This window comes from Lemur catta, chromosome 13, assembly GCF_020740605.2.
Source record: "Lemur catta isolate mLemCat1 chromosome 13, mLemCat1.pri, whole genome shotgun sequence".
NCBI lineage: Eukaryota > Metazoa > Chordata > Mammalia > Primates > Lemuridae > Lemur > Lemur catta.
Window position 1 is genome coordinate 81,662,687 of NC_059140.1, and position 15,477 is coordinate 81,678,163.

At 40.1% G+C, this 15,477-nt stretch overlaps 2 protein-coding genes across 5 annotated transcripts in view; one reads left to right on the forward strand and one right to left on the reverse strand.

Annotated features, from left to right (window-relative positions):
• Positions 1 to 4,402, forward strand: part of CENPJ (centromere protein J) — a 35,308-nt gene extending 30,906 nt beyond the window's left edge. For all 4 annotated transcript variants that reach the window (XM_045567712.1, XM_045567713.1, XM_045567714.1 and 1 more), the window contains 7 exons: positions 163 to 247; positions 1,719 to 1,783; positions 2,007 to 2,123; positions 2,947 to 3,087; positions 3,164 to 3,248; positions 3,337 to 3,457; positions 4,059 to 4,402. In XM_045567712.1, coding sequence (XP_045423668.1) covers positions 163 to 247; positions 1,719 to 1,783; positions 2,007 to 2,123; positions 2,947 to 3,087; positions 3,164 to 3,248; positions 3,337 to 3,457; positions 4,059 to 4,251 — 807 coding nt within the window. In that variant the 3' untranslated portion in view covers positions 4,252 to 4,402. The remainder of the gene's footprint in view (positions 1 to 162; positions 248 to 1,718; positions 1,784 to 2,006; positions 2,124 to 2,946; positions 3,088 to 3,163; positions 3,249 to 3,336; positions 3,458 to 4,058) is intronic.
• Positions 4,403 to 5,094: 692 nt separating this feature from the next.
• Positions 5,095 to 15,477, reverse strand: part of RNF17 (ring finger protein 17) — a 100,649-nt gene continuing 90,266 nt past the window's right edge. The window contains exons 33-36 of the mRNA XM_045567012.1: positions 12,093 to 12,228; positions 9,042 to 9,231; positions 6,683 to 6,782; positions 5,095 to 6,550 (exon numbers count right to left, since the gene is read on the reverse strand). Of these exons, the coding sequence (XP_045422968.1) occupies positions 6,684 to 6,782; positions 9,042 to 9,231; positions 12,093 to 12,228 (425 nt within the window). The 3' untranslated portion in view covers positions 5,095 to 6,550; position 6,683. The remainder of the gene's footprint in view (positions 6,551 to 6,682; positions 6,783 to 9,041; positions 9,232 to 12,092; positions 12,229 to 15,477) is intronic.

A 15,477-nucleotide genomic window follows, 5' to 3' on the forward strand; every position in this document is an offset into this window, starting at 1 on the left:
AGTTCATTCCTGATAACAGCTTGTTCACTGGGGCCTGTTATATTTGAAAGTGACACCAATGAACAGCCTATAGCATTCTCATCGCCGAGTTCTGCTAGTCTCACTCAGCGTACTAACATGCAGACTAACACTTAACATTCAAAATTATCTCCCATACTATAGAACCCATCTGTTCGATCTCAAAAGAGTCAAATTTCTTCAGGAACCCAGCGAGAAAAATGCAAGAAAAATTATTTGCCAACACAAGGTAAGAAGCTGCATGATATTTTTATAAAATATTTTAGAATTTAAAGAATTTATACCTAAAAAATAAAACACTAATATTATCGAAGCCCCTGTGTGTCATATACTCCACCAGTTCATTTCTGCCCCGTTAGCATTCCATGCTTGTTTTCTAAATTCTTTTACTACATTGTGTCCATAATTTAATATACAGGTTGAGCATCTCAAGTCTGAAAGTCCAAAATGCTCCAAAATTGAAACTTTTTGACCTCTGACATGACATTCGAAGGAAACACTCATTGGAGCATTTTAGATTTTGGATTCGGGATGCTCAACCTGTAAGTATTTGCAAATACTTTAAAATCAGAAAAAACCAGAAATCTGGGACACTTCTGGTTCCAAGCATTTCAGATGAGGGATACGCAGCCTCTAGTATTGTTTCACGTTGTGTGTGTCCTGCAGTTTTGCTTTTTCTCTCTCTATGATTTACCCACATTAACACATTAAAAACTCCAGTTGGCTGATTTCAATAGCTACATCGATCCCATCGCAGTTTACTTCCGTGGTTCCGTGTCCTGGTGATGGACATTCAGGTTTCCCTGTTTTGCGTGATCACAAGCAGGGCTTCATGTGGTTTCTCTGGGCCATGCTGGGTCCTGTCAGGTTTGTGTAACTTTAGGAGGTTTTCCCTTTGCTCTGCAATGTGGCTGTTCCAGTTTTTTTACTATCAGCAGAATAAGCTTTGTACTTGCTAACGCTGGATCTGGTAAGAATTTTTACAATTTTGGCCACATGTGAAGTGGTGGTTCATTCCCCTATCACCGGTAAGCCCTCGTGAGCATCTTTTCTTACCTTTAGTGGACGTTTGGGAATCCTTATTTGTGAATTGCCTGTTCATTTCCTTTGCCCATTTAAAATTTTGGGTGTGAGTGTGTGTGTGTTTCTCTTTATTGACGGTAATTATGCTGCATGCTAATCCTTTGTCAGTTACAAGCACTGCCAATATTTTCTCCCACTTGGGGTTTAGCTTTTCAGTTTGTTTTTTTTTTAATATATGTTTTTCCTTGTAATACTGAATTTGCCAGTCTTTTTAACAGTTTTTGCTTTTCATGACTTAAATTCTCAATCCTCAGGTCATAAATACACTGTTTTCTTCTATGAAGTTTTATATTCACAACTGAGTCTTTGGTCTACCTGGAATTTTTAAAGATTATTTTCGTGAAATAAATTTAGAATAGTGGCTATAACATAGGCAATTTGACGATTATAAAATACTTGGGTTACCACCACCTAGGTAAAGAAATAGATTAGCAGCACCCCAGAACTGCCCCTCCACGGTTTTACATTGCTTTTCCTTAAGGTATACCTTGTTTTATCATTGCAATGTATGGATATTGAGTTTTTACAAATCGAAGGTTTGTGGCAACCTTATGTCTAGCAAGTCTATCGGCTTTTTCCAACAGCATGTACTCACTTTGACAATTTTATTCTAATAGGCAATCCACCTCAGAGATCTAATTCTGCACGTCCTCGTGATTTTGGCCATTCGGATAAGGGACAGGTAAATCTTTCTATTTTTATGTATTCAAAAGATTCCTCAAGGCTTGAAATCAATTTGTTAACTGACTTAAGTTTCTAAACCATGTGTAAAGGAGGCTTTTTACTTAAATTGTAAATGTATTACATATAAAACCACACACTAGTCATAGAATTTTACAGCACTGGTATCTGGCTTTTGGAAATACGTGTAGGTTTGAGCTGCCTGAGATGTCTTGTCCTTATAGGCCACCTCACCTGGGGAGCCCCTGGAACCAGGGAACTTACCAGATCCTGATCCTGAATGTAAACAGGAGGAAGAAAAAGAAGAAATACAGGGGGAAATCAGTCATCCTGACGGAAAGGTCAAAAAATTTTTTAAAAATAATGAATTCTGTAAAATAGAATTGAAACACGTAGATTCTAAGATAATTTCTCTTTAAGCCTGCTGATGGTGACTTCACTTCAGTATCTTGGGGCTTGAACCTTTGGGGCTTCTCTGAAAATGCTCAGTGCACAACATGCATTTAGTTGCCATTTCGGGTTTAGAGATGCAGCAAAAGGAGGAACACAGTCCCTTTGTTTAAGCTTTTTCTTCCTGCTCCAAACAGAGCTAAACCGGGTTTGTAATCCTTGGCACATTTTAAAAAGCTCAGTTCATTCTAGGCCTTCCTTTCCTGCAGCCTCCCTTCTGTAGCTCCTGGGTCAGGGGCCCTGTCTCCATCCTCAGCCTGCACAATTTATTCTCGTGCTTAGGAAGTTTCTGAGTGGGAGAACCGCCTAGCGGGGGGTTCTAGCTAAGAGGGGGAATGAGAAGGGAAGGGATATCAACAGGGTTTGTTAGAGGGAGGTGATGAGGGAAAGTTTCCTCAGGTTTACAGAAAATTTACTTTTTCAGAGTACCCCAGTCTGATCCATTTTAATTGAAATCACAGGGTCTGAGTTCATTGCTAGCCTTGAGGAATGAGAGGAGCACACACAACAGTCAAAAGAAGAGTCAGACTTTACAAAGAAAGGTTTCTTTTAGATGAATTCCAGCTAATAAATAAAGGATCTTTTGAGAGAATATTTTACTTATGAAAAACTTTAAAGTAGGCAATTAGGAGAATTACGGTATGTTTTATTCATGTGGTATCTGGAAGAAATCTTCCCTGGTGACAAGCTTATGGGTTTTTTGTTTTTTTTTAGGTGGAAAAGGTTTATAAGAACGGGTGTCGTGTTATCCTGTTTCCCAATGGAACTCGGAAGGAAGTGAGTGCAGATGGGAAGACTGTCACAGTCACGTTCTTTAACGGTGACGTCAAGCAGGTCATGCCGGATGAGAGAGTGGTATGTTTCCACAGGGTCGTTCTCCAAAGCGTAACTGTCTCTGGGGAAAAGGCGTCCTGACTTCGTGTCTTTGCAGATCTACTACTATGCAGCCGCACAGACCACTCACACCACCTACCCAGAAGGACTAGAAGTTCTACATTTCTCAAGTGGACAAATAGGTACAAACTTACCCTGCTCTCTCATTAAATTCTTCCTTTTCTTTAAAAAAAAAAAAAGGTTATTGTAAATACTTTATTTTTTAAACAGAAAAACATTTCCCAGATGGAAGGAAAGAAATCACGTTTCCTGACCAGACTGTTAAAAACCTATTTATTGATGGACAAGAAGAAAGCATTTTCCCAGATGGTACAATTGTCAGAGTGCAACGGTATGACGCCATCACCCAGAGAGGACCACCCTCTAGCACCTGGCATTCTGTTCAGGAGTGGTGATTCCCAGTCTTTAGCCCCAGTCTTGTTTCTAATGGCATATATTGCACCTGCATTTGGGGTTTTAGTTTGAATGTCCCACAAGCACATTACGCAGTCAACTTGGTGTTATGTTGTTCCATTGTTTCAAAATAGATCTTAAGTCTGATCGTGCCCCTTCCCAGAAATACAGCTTCCTTCCCCCCCGATAGAGCAGGCACTCAGATGGTTTTTAATTTAGTGGTAAGAAGGGTCAATTTTAATACAATGATCATTTTTCTTCCTTAGAGGCAGAACACATGTAAAGCTAAAAAAAAAAAAAAAAAAAACCTAAGCATTTTGTGGTGAAAATATAAATTTACTAAAACAGGCTTTTCATGCACACATTTAAGTGCTAATCTGATAATTGGAACTATCAACCCAAAGCAGAAACATTGTAGAGGGAAATGGAACAAAGGACGTATCTAAAAAATAACTGCCAGCATCAAAAGGCTACTTTTAAATAGTTTTCCTGTTGTATGTTTCCTATTTTTTAAAGAAATTCTATTTTAAATTTTACAGTGACGGCACCAAAATCATAGAGTTTAATAATGGCCAAAGAGAACTCCATACTGCCCAGTTCAAGAGGCGGGAGTATCCAGATGGCACTGTTAAAACTGTATATGCAAATGGCCATCAAGAAACCAAGTACACATCCGGGCGAGTAAGAGTTAAGGACAAGGACGGTAACATTCTAATGGACACAGAATTGTAACGACCCTTGTGTGACTAATCGTGAAGTAACACTAACTGATTTTCTTGTTAAAAAATGTACATTTCTGGCGGATTCTGTTTAATTTATGGAGTGTGTGTGTACAAGGGGAAGAGACTGTACGGATTCTAAAATAAAAGTTTGCCCTGTAGCATCTTCATTTTTATATTCTTTGAAATGCGACAAGGACAGCTTTCATTTATAAAATCCACCTGCCCTGTCTTTCTACAGTTAGACTAAGGAAAGCATTATTATTATAAACGGCACAGGTCTTTGGAGATAGTTATAAAGCCCAAAAAGGACCAGGGCCAGGCGAAGTGGCTCACGCCTGGAATCCCAGCCCTTTGGGAGGCCGAGGCAGAGCCCAGGTGTTGGAGGCTGCAGTGAGCTGTGATGACACCACTGCGCTCTAGCTCGAGTGACAGAGTGAGACTCTTTAGTACAGGAAGTACATAGATGTCCCACAAGCACATCAACCACAGAAGGACCTGCACAGACAGGGGACTTAAGCAGTAAAGGAAGGTCTCCAGCCAAAAGATCACTGTTCCGTTAGCACCAAAATTAAAGCATTTGATCTACTACAGAGGTTTGCTAATTGTAACAATGAATGAATACAAATAGGTCAAACAGTACCATAATCATAGGTAATCATAGTGAGGAGAAAGCAATTATAACAAGGTTGATTTATAACTTGTCAAAAATGGTGTCCTTGAGGGAAGGGCAAGTCACCTACTATTTGTAAATTTATATAATAAATGCAGATAGGTGAGACCTTGTCACTTAGTGCAATACAACAATAAATGTTGACAAAAAACCCCAAAGTGTATCAATTCCAGGTGATTTGAGACTGAATATGAAAAAACTTTAAAACTTTTCAAAAATAAGGACTTAACTATATAACCTCAGGAAGGGGAAGGATTTTTAAATGACACACAAAAAGCACAGACTTTAAGGAAAAAGGATGATAAATGAGTAAAAAGTTTACTTGTCAAAAGGTGATACAAAACAGGGAAAAGACATGCCACACATAAACCTGACAAAGGATTACTAACCAGAATATATAAAGAATTTCTACAAGTCACTAGGAAAATCACAACTCACTAGAAAGACAAAGGATATGAACAAGCAATAAACAAAGCACAGAATGCTCACTAATAAGCCAGTGAACGCATAATAAACAATGAGATACCTTTTCTTACTAGTATCACAGTCTGGCAAGTAAAGGCCTGGCCGCACCAAGTGTAGGCAAGGAACTCGGATGGCTGATCGTGAGGTCAATCGGTAGAAATATACTTTTTAGAAACCAATCACCCCCATGACCTGGCAAATTCCACTACTATGTGTATGTGCTAGAAAACCTCTCACTTGTACACAAGGGTCTTACAGAAGAATATTTGTAATTGAGAAAAAACCAGTAACCTCTGAATATCTAACAATAAATTAGGCACATGGATATAGCAGTGAAAATAAGAGCTGTACATACCAACGTGGCTAAATGGTGCAAATAAAATAGAAAGGACAGTTGTGTGATACCACATACAGTAACATGCACAGAGCGATACTACCCCTCATTTATGGATGCGTTCGTATACAGTAACATGAAGACTCCTGTAAGAATGATAAACACCAAATCACAACAACATTATGTCACCTCTACCTGGGAAGGGGGAGACTGTGATTGGAAGGAGCTTCAAGTGTACTGATAATATTTTAGTTCTTAAGCTGAATCATTAGTTATAAAAGGAACTAAAATTTTTTCATGTGTCTAAACTATTTCATTTTGAAATTATGATAAAAGCAAATATTTGAAAGTAAGTATTAACCATTTTTTCTGATGTCGTCCACACAATTCCTAGCAGTTCAACTCGTAAGAAATAAGGCGGGAAAAGCACTATTGCAGAACAAGTCAAAAAAACTAAGCCCAAAATGGTCTAAATACAACAAAACTTCCTTCTGGGCTACTACAGATGCTCTGCACTGTGTACCTGAAAAACAAAATGTGTTCCTATAAATCTCTGCTAAATGTTGATGTTCAAATCTAGTTGTTGAGTCACTTGTGGATAAGAAAAGAGTTAACTGGTTACCCAAGTACTTTCATCATTTGTTACGAGGACATCGGTTGTTCAGGGGTTTGAGGTGCGCACCACATACTCGCGTGTGAATTATGGTGCCCGCTCTGTTCTCTCCTGCTCAGCCCGTGCCGTCTGCTTCTAGGAGTCACGATGCCATTCCCAGCATTACAGATGTGGGACCTCTTTCACACCAGTGCTGAACAGGTGAGAGGGGCCTGTCAGGAAGAAATCTGGAAGAGAGATTCTTGCTGAGCTTCATCGTCATTCCTTTAAACCTAAGGGTGCTTTTAGGAGCAATTTATCATTAATTTCTGCCATAGTAATCCCATGCCTTATGCTGACTGAGGAGAACAAGAACTTACCTCATTCATCCACGTCTGCGAGCCCCATTTCTACTAATGACATGTGAACTGGGTACTGTTCATCTTCATATAATGTCACTGTTTGTTCTGGTGCCTGAGCCTAAAATTAAAAGATACAGTTGTAAAGAAAACACAGTAATGTAAAAGGCTGCTGCCTTTTCCCTCCTACATCTGGCCAGTCACACAGAAGGGAAAAGGCATTCTCTAGATTTATTTATAATTTCTATTCTGTACTTCCAAAAGGCATCTGTGATGGTTTCCTGCTAAATTCCATTCCTTCCATTCTTAAATTCCTCCCCATAAGGTTCTCCTAGATGGAGCCAGTGGGCTTTTAACACCACCGTCCATTAAAGTTCATTTGCATTCCACACACAAAGCATTGTATCTTTACGCATAAATTGTGATTTTAGGTGTGGACCGGACTGAGGGACAGCCCAGATGGCTGCTGAGGCACTGCTCCCGGGTGTGTCTGGGAGGGTGTTTGCAGACGACACTGATGTTGAGTCAGCGGGCCAGGCGGGGAAGACCCCCCTCAGTGCGGGCAGGCACCACCCACAGCTGGGGGCCCGGCTGGGACACAGGCGGGAGAAGGGGGTTCTCTCTTCCTCCCAGAGGTGGACGCCTCTTTTGCTCCTGCCTTGGACATCAGACTGCATGTTCTTCAGCATCTAGGACTTGGACCAGTGGCCTCAGACCAGGGGTAGCACTCTGGCGTCCTTGGTTCTGAAGCCTCTGCGCTGATGCGTCTCCAGCTCGCAAGGGGCCTAGCGTGGGCCTTGGCCTCCATGGTCAGGTGAGCCAGTTCCCCTAACAAATCCCTGTCATGTAGCCCATTGGTTCCGATTCTCTGGAGAACCCCAACATACTGACCAAAATTTGAATGTTACTCATAGAGGTGAAAAAATACATATCTGTAAGAAATACTGGCCCTGTCCACATTCTCACTGTTCTTGAGAGAAACCCTGCATGAACTATTCACATCACTTTGCACACGCAATACATGATACACACAGGGGTTTTCAAAAAGCACTTTCTAGTAACAGCATCTCATTATGAGCTCATTTTTCTTATAGCCAGTATGTCAGGAATCCAAAAATCGTGGGCCCAAGCAGGAACTGCAAAGGAGGGAAGCAGGAAGGGCTTGCGGCCAGTGCTGAGGCCTGGGGTGGGCTGCAGGCGTGGGCCCCTCTGCAGGGCGGCTGCTGCCAGCTCAGCTGACGGCCATTTCCAGGGGCAGAGCCAGCATTCCTAGATTTTATACTTAATCAGAAGCCAGAAATACAGACTTCTTGGGTGAAATTTCCAATTTTACAACACTATACACTAAATAAAACAGGATTTAGGCCAGACTCTGCCTGGGGGTACTGCTTTGTGACATCCTACACCTCAGGAGAAAGCATATCTGCATTAAACAGTCCGGAGTTTCTTACTTGACTTTTTTTGAATTCCCCTTGCAGAACTCAGTCTACTTATTTCATTGTTTGATATGGGTTCTACTACATTAAACAGTTCAAAATTAGTATGATTATGTGATTAGTACCATTAGTATAATTCAAGCCTTTCCATGACCAGAACTCCCTGTTCTTTCCCACTTTTCTTTTAGGATGCAGCTTAAATGCCACATCCCTGTCTTACTCAGTTCAGTACTTGAGTGCCTACTAGCGAGCAGCTCAAACACCCTTTTCTCAACTCTCCGAATGGAAAAAGTCACTCCTTGCCCTCCCCCGATCCTGAAAGGACCTGTATCTCTGGTGTGGTACTTCGTTCATTCAATAATTACATCGATGATTTTTTTTTTTTTTTTTTTTTTTTGAGACAGAGTCTCACTCTGTTGCCCGGGCTAGAGTGAGTGCCGTGGCGTCAGCCTAGCTCACAGCAACCTCAAACTCCTGGGCTCAAGCGATCCTCCTGCCTCAGCCTCCCAGGTAGCTGGGACTACAAGCATGCCCCACCATGCCCGGCTAATTTTTCTATATATATTTTTAGCTGTCCATATAATTTCTTTCTATTTTTAGCAGAGACGGGGTCTCGCTCTTGCTCAGGCTGGTCTCAAACTCCTGAGATTCAAACAATCCGCCCATCTCGGCCTCCCAGAGTGCTAGGATTACAGGCGTGAGCCACTGCGCCCGGCCATCAATGATATTTTATATCACTGTAGGGTAATAAAGTTTGTTAAATATAAACTAAGACAGCCTTTAACAGGCCTTAAAATTAATCCTATAGTATATATAGCTTTATATGCTTTGCTTTATTACATTTTTGCAGGTAGAATTGCACAGAAACAAAACATTTTACAAACTTAATAGGGACCAGACAAATAGCTTTAAAATAATTTTGGCTAATTAAGACAGATATTTACCACGGAAGAAGCATACAGTTGTTTTCCTTGAAGACAGTCTATCATAGCCCACAGTGCCTCCATGCTCCATTTGGGACAGTACGGTATTCTTATCTTTCCCGAGTCCCTTAAGGGAGGTTTAAACCCTGCCAAGAGAACCTTTATGGCTCGGGCTGGGTACTGCATAAGATGAAGAGGAATTTGACACAATCTGTCACAAAAGAAATTCTCAAAATGTTTAGAATGTCACAATTAAAATTATAGCTATAACTATAAAACTCTTAGAAGAAAACAGCTTCATGACACTGGATTTTGCAATGATTTTTTGGATATGACACCAAAAGCACAGGAAACAAAGATCAGATAAAATGGACTTCATCAAAATTTAAAACTTCTGTGTACCAAAGGACACAACAGAGTGTAAAGGAAACCTACACAATGAAGAAAACACACATAAAAATAGACATTTCTTCAAAGAAGATATAGAAACGGCCAACAGGAACGTGGAAAGATGGTTAGCATTATAATGCAAATCAAATCCACAATACCATACTCCCTCATGCCCATAAGGATGGCTACTATAAAAACAAAAAACAGAAAATAGGCTGGGTGCGGTGGCTCACGCCTGTAATCCCAGCACTTTGGGAGGCCCAGGCGGGTGGATCGCTTGAGGTCAGGAGTTCGAGACCAGCCTGAGCAAGAGCGAGATCCTGTCTCCACTAAAAATAGAAATTATCTGGCCAACTAAAATACATATATAGAAAAAATTATCCAGGCATGGTGGCGCATGCCTGTAGTCCCAGCTACTCGGGAGGCTGAGGCAGGAGGATGCTTGAGCCCAGGAGTCTGAGGTTGCTGTGAGTGAGGCTGACGCCACCGCACTCACTCTAGCCCGGGCAACAAGGCGACACTCTGTCTCAAAAAAAAAAACCAAAAAAAAAAAAAAAAAAAAAACACAGAAAATAAACAAGTACTGGTGAGGATGTGGGTAAACTGGAACCCTGGGCACTGTTAGTGGGAACAAGAAGCGGTAGAGCTGCTGTGAGAGCAGCACGTGGTTCCTTGGAAATTAAGCACAGAATTAGTACATGACGCAGCGATTCCATTTCTGGGCATATACCCCAAATAATTCAAAGCAGGGACGTGAAGAGATATTTGTATCATACGAGCATTATTCACAAGAGCAAAAAGGGTTCAGAAGCAACCCAAGTGTCCCTCTACCAGTGAAGGGATAATTAAGATGTAGTGTGTACTGTATGAGGGGACTTCAAAAAGTTCATGGAAAAATGGAAAAAATAAAAGTATAAGGTTTACTTCTCAGCATAAGGTCCGTCAAATTCAAGACACTTTTGTAAGCGATGACACCTGCCATTTAAGTCCATTCCTAAAGAACTGAGGGTCCTGGGAATTTAACCACGTCGATGTGGTCTTTTCTTACATTAACTCATGAAAAATTGGTGCACTACAAAGACTTTTTAAGATTAGGAAACAAAAAAGGAAGTCGGAAGGAGCCAAATCAGGACTGCAAGTGAGATGCCTACCGAGTTCCCAGTGAAACGCTTGCAGAATTGCCCTCGTTTGGTGAGAGGAACGAGCGGGAGCACAGTTGCGGGGAAGAACTCTGGTGAAGCTTTCCTGGGCATTTTCTGCTAAAGCCTCGGCTTTCCCAAAATACTCTCATCATAAACAGACATCTTCATTCTTTGACCTCCGGAAAGTCAACAAGCAAAATGCCTTGAGCATCCCCAAAACTGTCACCAGGACCTTTGTGGCGACCAGTTCAGTTTTACTTTGACTAAACCACATCCACCTCCCGGCAGCCACTTCTCTGACTGTGCTGTCTTCAGCGTCACAGCGGTGGAGCCATGTTCCATCTCCCATTACAGGACCTTGATCTACTTGTTTAACATTTCCACTGCAGTCTCTGCTCTGTCTGCAGCTGTCTGGTGCCCACTGAGGGAAAGTTTGCTCAACTTTAGTTTTTTAGTCAGAGTTGTGAAAGCTGAACCAGTTGAGCCGTCCATGGTGTTGGGTATTGTTTCTGCTGCTAACGGTCAGTCCTGTCCAGTAAGGACTGACAAGTTTCATTTTTTTCTTGCAAATTGAGGTGGGTGGTGCTGCTGCAGCTTCATCTTCAACATCGTTTCATCCCTTCTTAAAATGAGATATCCATCTGGAAATTACTGATTTCTTTGCGGCACTGTCCCATAAACTGTTCGTAAAGCATCAGTGATTTCACCATTCTTACACTCAAGCTTCACCATGAATTTCATGTTTGTTCTTGCTTTGATTTTAGCAGAATTCATGTTGCTTTTTTCAGTCTGACAGGGGCTCTTTTTCAAACTGATGTCTTATCTTTCTTAGTGCCTCAAACTAGATCCTCCTCAGACATGTTATAACAAGTTGGCAAAAGTTTATTTTTTAAGTATGGTTTAGGAGATGTGTTTTTTTTTTTTAAGTTTATTTTCGTGCAAAAAAAATTGAAATCCGTGCAGTTTTTTCATAGTATGCATTTTCTTTGAACTTTTTGAAGACCCTTCATACATATAATGGAATATTATCCAGTCTTAAGGAAGGAAGGAAATTTTGACACATGCTGCACAACATAAATGACTCTTAACAACTTTATGCTAAGTGAAATAACCCAGAAACAAAAGGACAAATATTGTATGATTTTACTTTTATAAGGCACCTAGAACAGACAAATTCATAGAGACAGAAAGTACATTATAGGTTACCAGGGACTGGCTGAGAATGAACTGGGATGCTATGGTTTAATAGGTACAGAGTTTCTGTTGGGACTAACAAAGTTCTGGAAATGGAAAAGTGGTGATAGTTGTATAACATTGTGAATGGTATTTAATGTCTATTAACTGCATACTTAAAAACAGCTAAAATGGTAAATTTTATACATATTTTAACAAAAATCTGGATTAAAAATCCTAATAAACAGCTTTAAAAGAGTTTTCTTTTAAAAGAGGCAAAATTTTCCCAATAAAGAACTACCCAAAAAAACCCAAAAAACAAAAGTAAGAGTCCTAATTCAACTAAGTTGATGATTTTATTTTTTACCTGTTTGCTGTCAGCTTTTCAGTGGATCCGTAATCAACAAATTGTACTAGGACAGTTAAAGGATTAAATTCTTTAATGGAAACAATTTTTGCTCTGTACCATAAGCCATCATCATATTCTGCAAGGCAAGGCATTTCTGGAAAGACAGAAAAAGGGAAAAAATAATATTGCCTTATATTTTCTTAAAATTTTTTTGCTTTATCCTAAGAAAAGGAAATCAGTACATCAAAGGCACATCTGCACCCCACATGGCAGCACCATGCACAGCAGCAAAGACAGGATCAGCCTCAGCACCGTGCCCACCAGTGGAGGACTGGAAAAAGAAGACGGAGCATAAACACAATGGAATACTATTCAGCTGTGAAAAGAATGAACTCCGGTCATTTGTGGCAACATTGATAGAACCGGAAGTCATTATATTAAGTGACATAAGCCAGGCACAGAAAGACTAATCCTGCATGTTCTCACTCATATATGTGGGAGCTAAAAAAGTGGCTCTCATGAAGGCCACAAGTAGACTGGTGGTTCCCGGAGGTTGGGAAGGGCGTGTGTGGTGGGAGTGGGGGATGAAGAGAGGGTCCCTTCTCTTCGTGCATGTTTAGATTTCAGAGCAGATGTGGTTAATGGGTACAAACATACAGTTAGGTAGAAAAAACAAGTTCTAATATTCGACAGGACAGTAGGGTGACTATAGCTAACAACATAGTGTCTATTTCAAAATAGCTACAAGAGAGGATTTGAAACATTCCCAACGCATAGATGTAAATGATACATGCTCGAGGTGACAGATATCCTAAATATCCTAACTTGATCATTACACATTTTATGCATGTAAGGGAATATCACATGTACCCCATAAATATGTGCAGATATTATGTATCAAAGAATTTTTTTCAACAGAAAAGTACAAAGAAGGATATGTAATAACTGTATGCTCACCATCCAGAAATAAACACTGAACTATTGGCCTTATGTTAGCTTTTCTTTTTGTTTATATTTTATAAATCTTTCTTCACTAATTCCTAAGGATTAAGCTTCAAAGAAAGGCACTTCTCCCATTCTTGAGCTCTAGTTCTTCCACCCCCGGGACTTAGCTCAGCCCGCCACTGCCCCACCTCCCATCTGCCCCCAGTCACTTTTACTTTGGGCCATCACCTTTTGCAGAGGATAATAAATATGGTTTCTGTTGTTCTCGCCTTCAGTTCTGTCCTCCAATCCATCCTTTTTAAGACCACTAGGATTTTTAAAAATCCAGTTACATTACCCTTGTTTACTAGTCTTCAGTGGCATATTAGCTGCCTGCGATATCAAGTCCTCAGCATCACAATTTACAGGCTCCTTCAGTTGTCTGTTCTCCCAAACAATCCCTACACATCCCCTCAATGATTTACCTCAACAGAATTACTTAAAGCCGTGGTGCCTCTATTTTAGCCCATGGCTGTCCCCCCATCCAGAATGTTCTCCTGAGCCTTTTTTGTGATAAACATCTCTTCTTTCAAAGCTCAGTGGCAACATAACTTTTATAAAGCCCTGATTACTAACTACTGATCATTGCTTTCTCTGTGATCCCACACGGCCTTATGCGTACTCCTTTAACATGCGCTGTTCTTTCCATACTGTGCTTGGTCAATGTCTCTTCTCTGCTAGACCACCTGTTCCTGAGTGCAGAACTGCTGTTTGTATTTCTAACATGGTACCTGGTACAAGCATGTGCTCGAGTGTGCTAATGAGTACTAGGCTTGAGTAAAACTGGAAAAATTAGTATAGTATGTACTTCCCTTCTCTTAGTACATGTTTATATTTCAGAGTAGATAGCATGTACCTGCCTCAGTTTCCCATCCTGCTCTATATCCTCCCTTATGTCCTCCTACCTTCTTTTATATAATTCCACAAAGAGGAATCTAGTTGTGGGTAAGTGGCATTGAAATACTGAAAGAATAATGTACACAGATTTTTATTTCAAATGTTTTTTATCAGAGATTTATAAACAATTTCTTGAGTATATAAAGCCACAAAGAATCTCATCTAGCAGAGCAGTTCTGCATATCAAGTAACTGAATCACTTAATCAGTCCCAACTTTTACCATTTCCAGCCTTAAAAACATGGTTGAAGTTTCATCTCCTCAAATAGAACTTTAAAACAAAAAACCAAAACATTAGTCGTCATTTTAACCCATGAAAACAACTCCTTCAATAAAAATTCCTTATTCAAATGTAACTATTTAATAGGCACTTGCCTTTGAATCAACTTGACCATATGCATACTCAAAAAATTTTTATTGAATCACAAAATACCTACAGAAAAATACATAATTACAGATAGCTGCATGAATTCTATATCACCTGCACAGACTGTTTGTGGGCTTTCCTTTGAGATTCGAACACAATGAAGGAATTGTTTCTTCCTGACTATAAATCTGAGTGTACGAAAGAAATGGTGAGTTCATTCTTTCACTCATTCAGTATTTATGAGCACCTACTTGTGCCAGGTGCCCTTCTAATTGCTGGTGACACGAAGAGGCCTGTGCTCACAGCACTATTTAGAAAAGGAGAGTGAGAGGGAAGGAGGTGGTGCTGCTGTACTTAGGGAGGCTGGGGAAACCTTCGAAAGGTAAAGGCAGAGCAAAATTGCCCTAGACAGTCTGGAGGAAGAAGATTCCAGGCAGAGGGAACAGCAAGGGCTATTTATCAGTTAAAAGTCAGTTACAACCAATTAAAATCTCATTGAATAGAATCAGGTGAGACATTAGGCTGATGTGTTTTTTTCCTTTGCTAAAATATCTTCTGATACGTACAAAACAGCAAGCATAAATACATCTCTATGTTATCACATGTTGCACTAACTAGATACATTTTCCTCATAGGAGAATCACACACATTTAATAAAGATGGGAAGAATGTATTGAAAAGAAAAAACAGTAGGAATTTGACCTATCCTGACAGAAACAGACATCATCTTACGTGGTTTGTAATTAAAATGATTGCCATTAAGGTCTGAATGACAACTCTCTTAATTTCAGCTACTGGTAAAACCTCAAGCTTAGAATATCATCTTTATGCAATTTTCCAACACAGCCTGATTTTTGGAAAGTGAAAATTTGCCAGGGGCGTCACTTAAGAGAAGTTCTTCTAATCTAGAAAATGGGAAAGAGATCATCTACGGGGTATCTTGAGAAGTCAAAGAAATCATGCACATGAAGTATTTTCCTCAGAAAAAATCAACTGACATTAGAAATAGCCCAAACTCATCAGCCCATTAAAACAAAAACGTTTTATTAAGAATCTTATTTCAGGAAAGTAGTATGGAGATACCCCAAAGAATTAAAAGTAGACCTACCATTTGATCCAGCAATTCCATTACTGGGTATTTAGCCAAAGGAAAAAA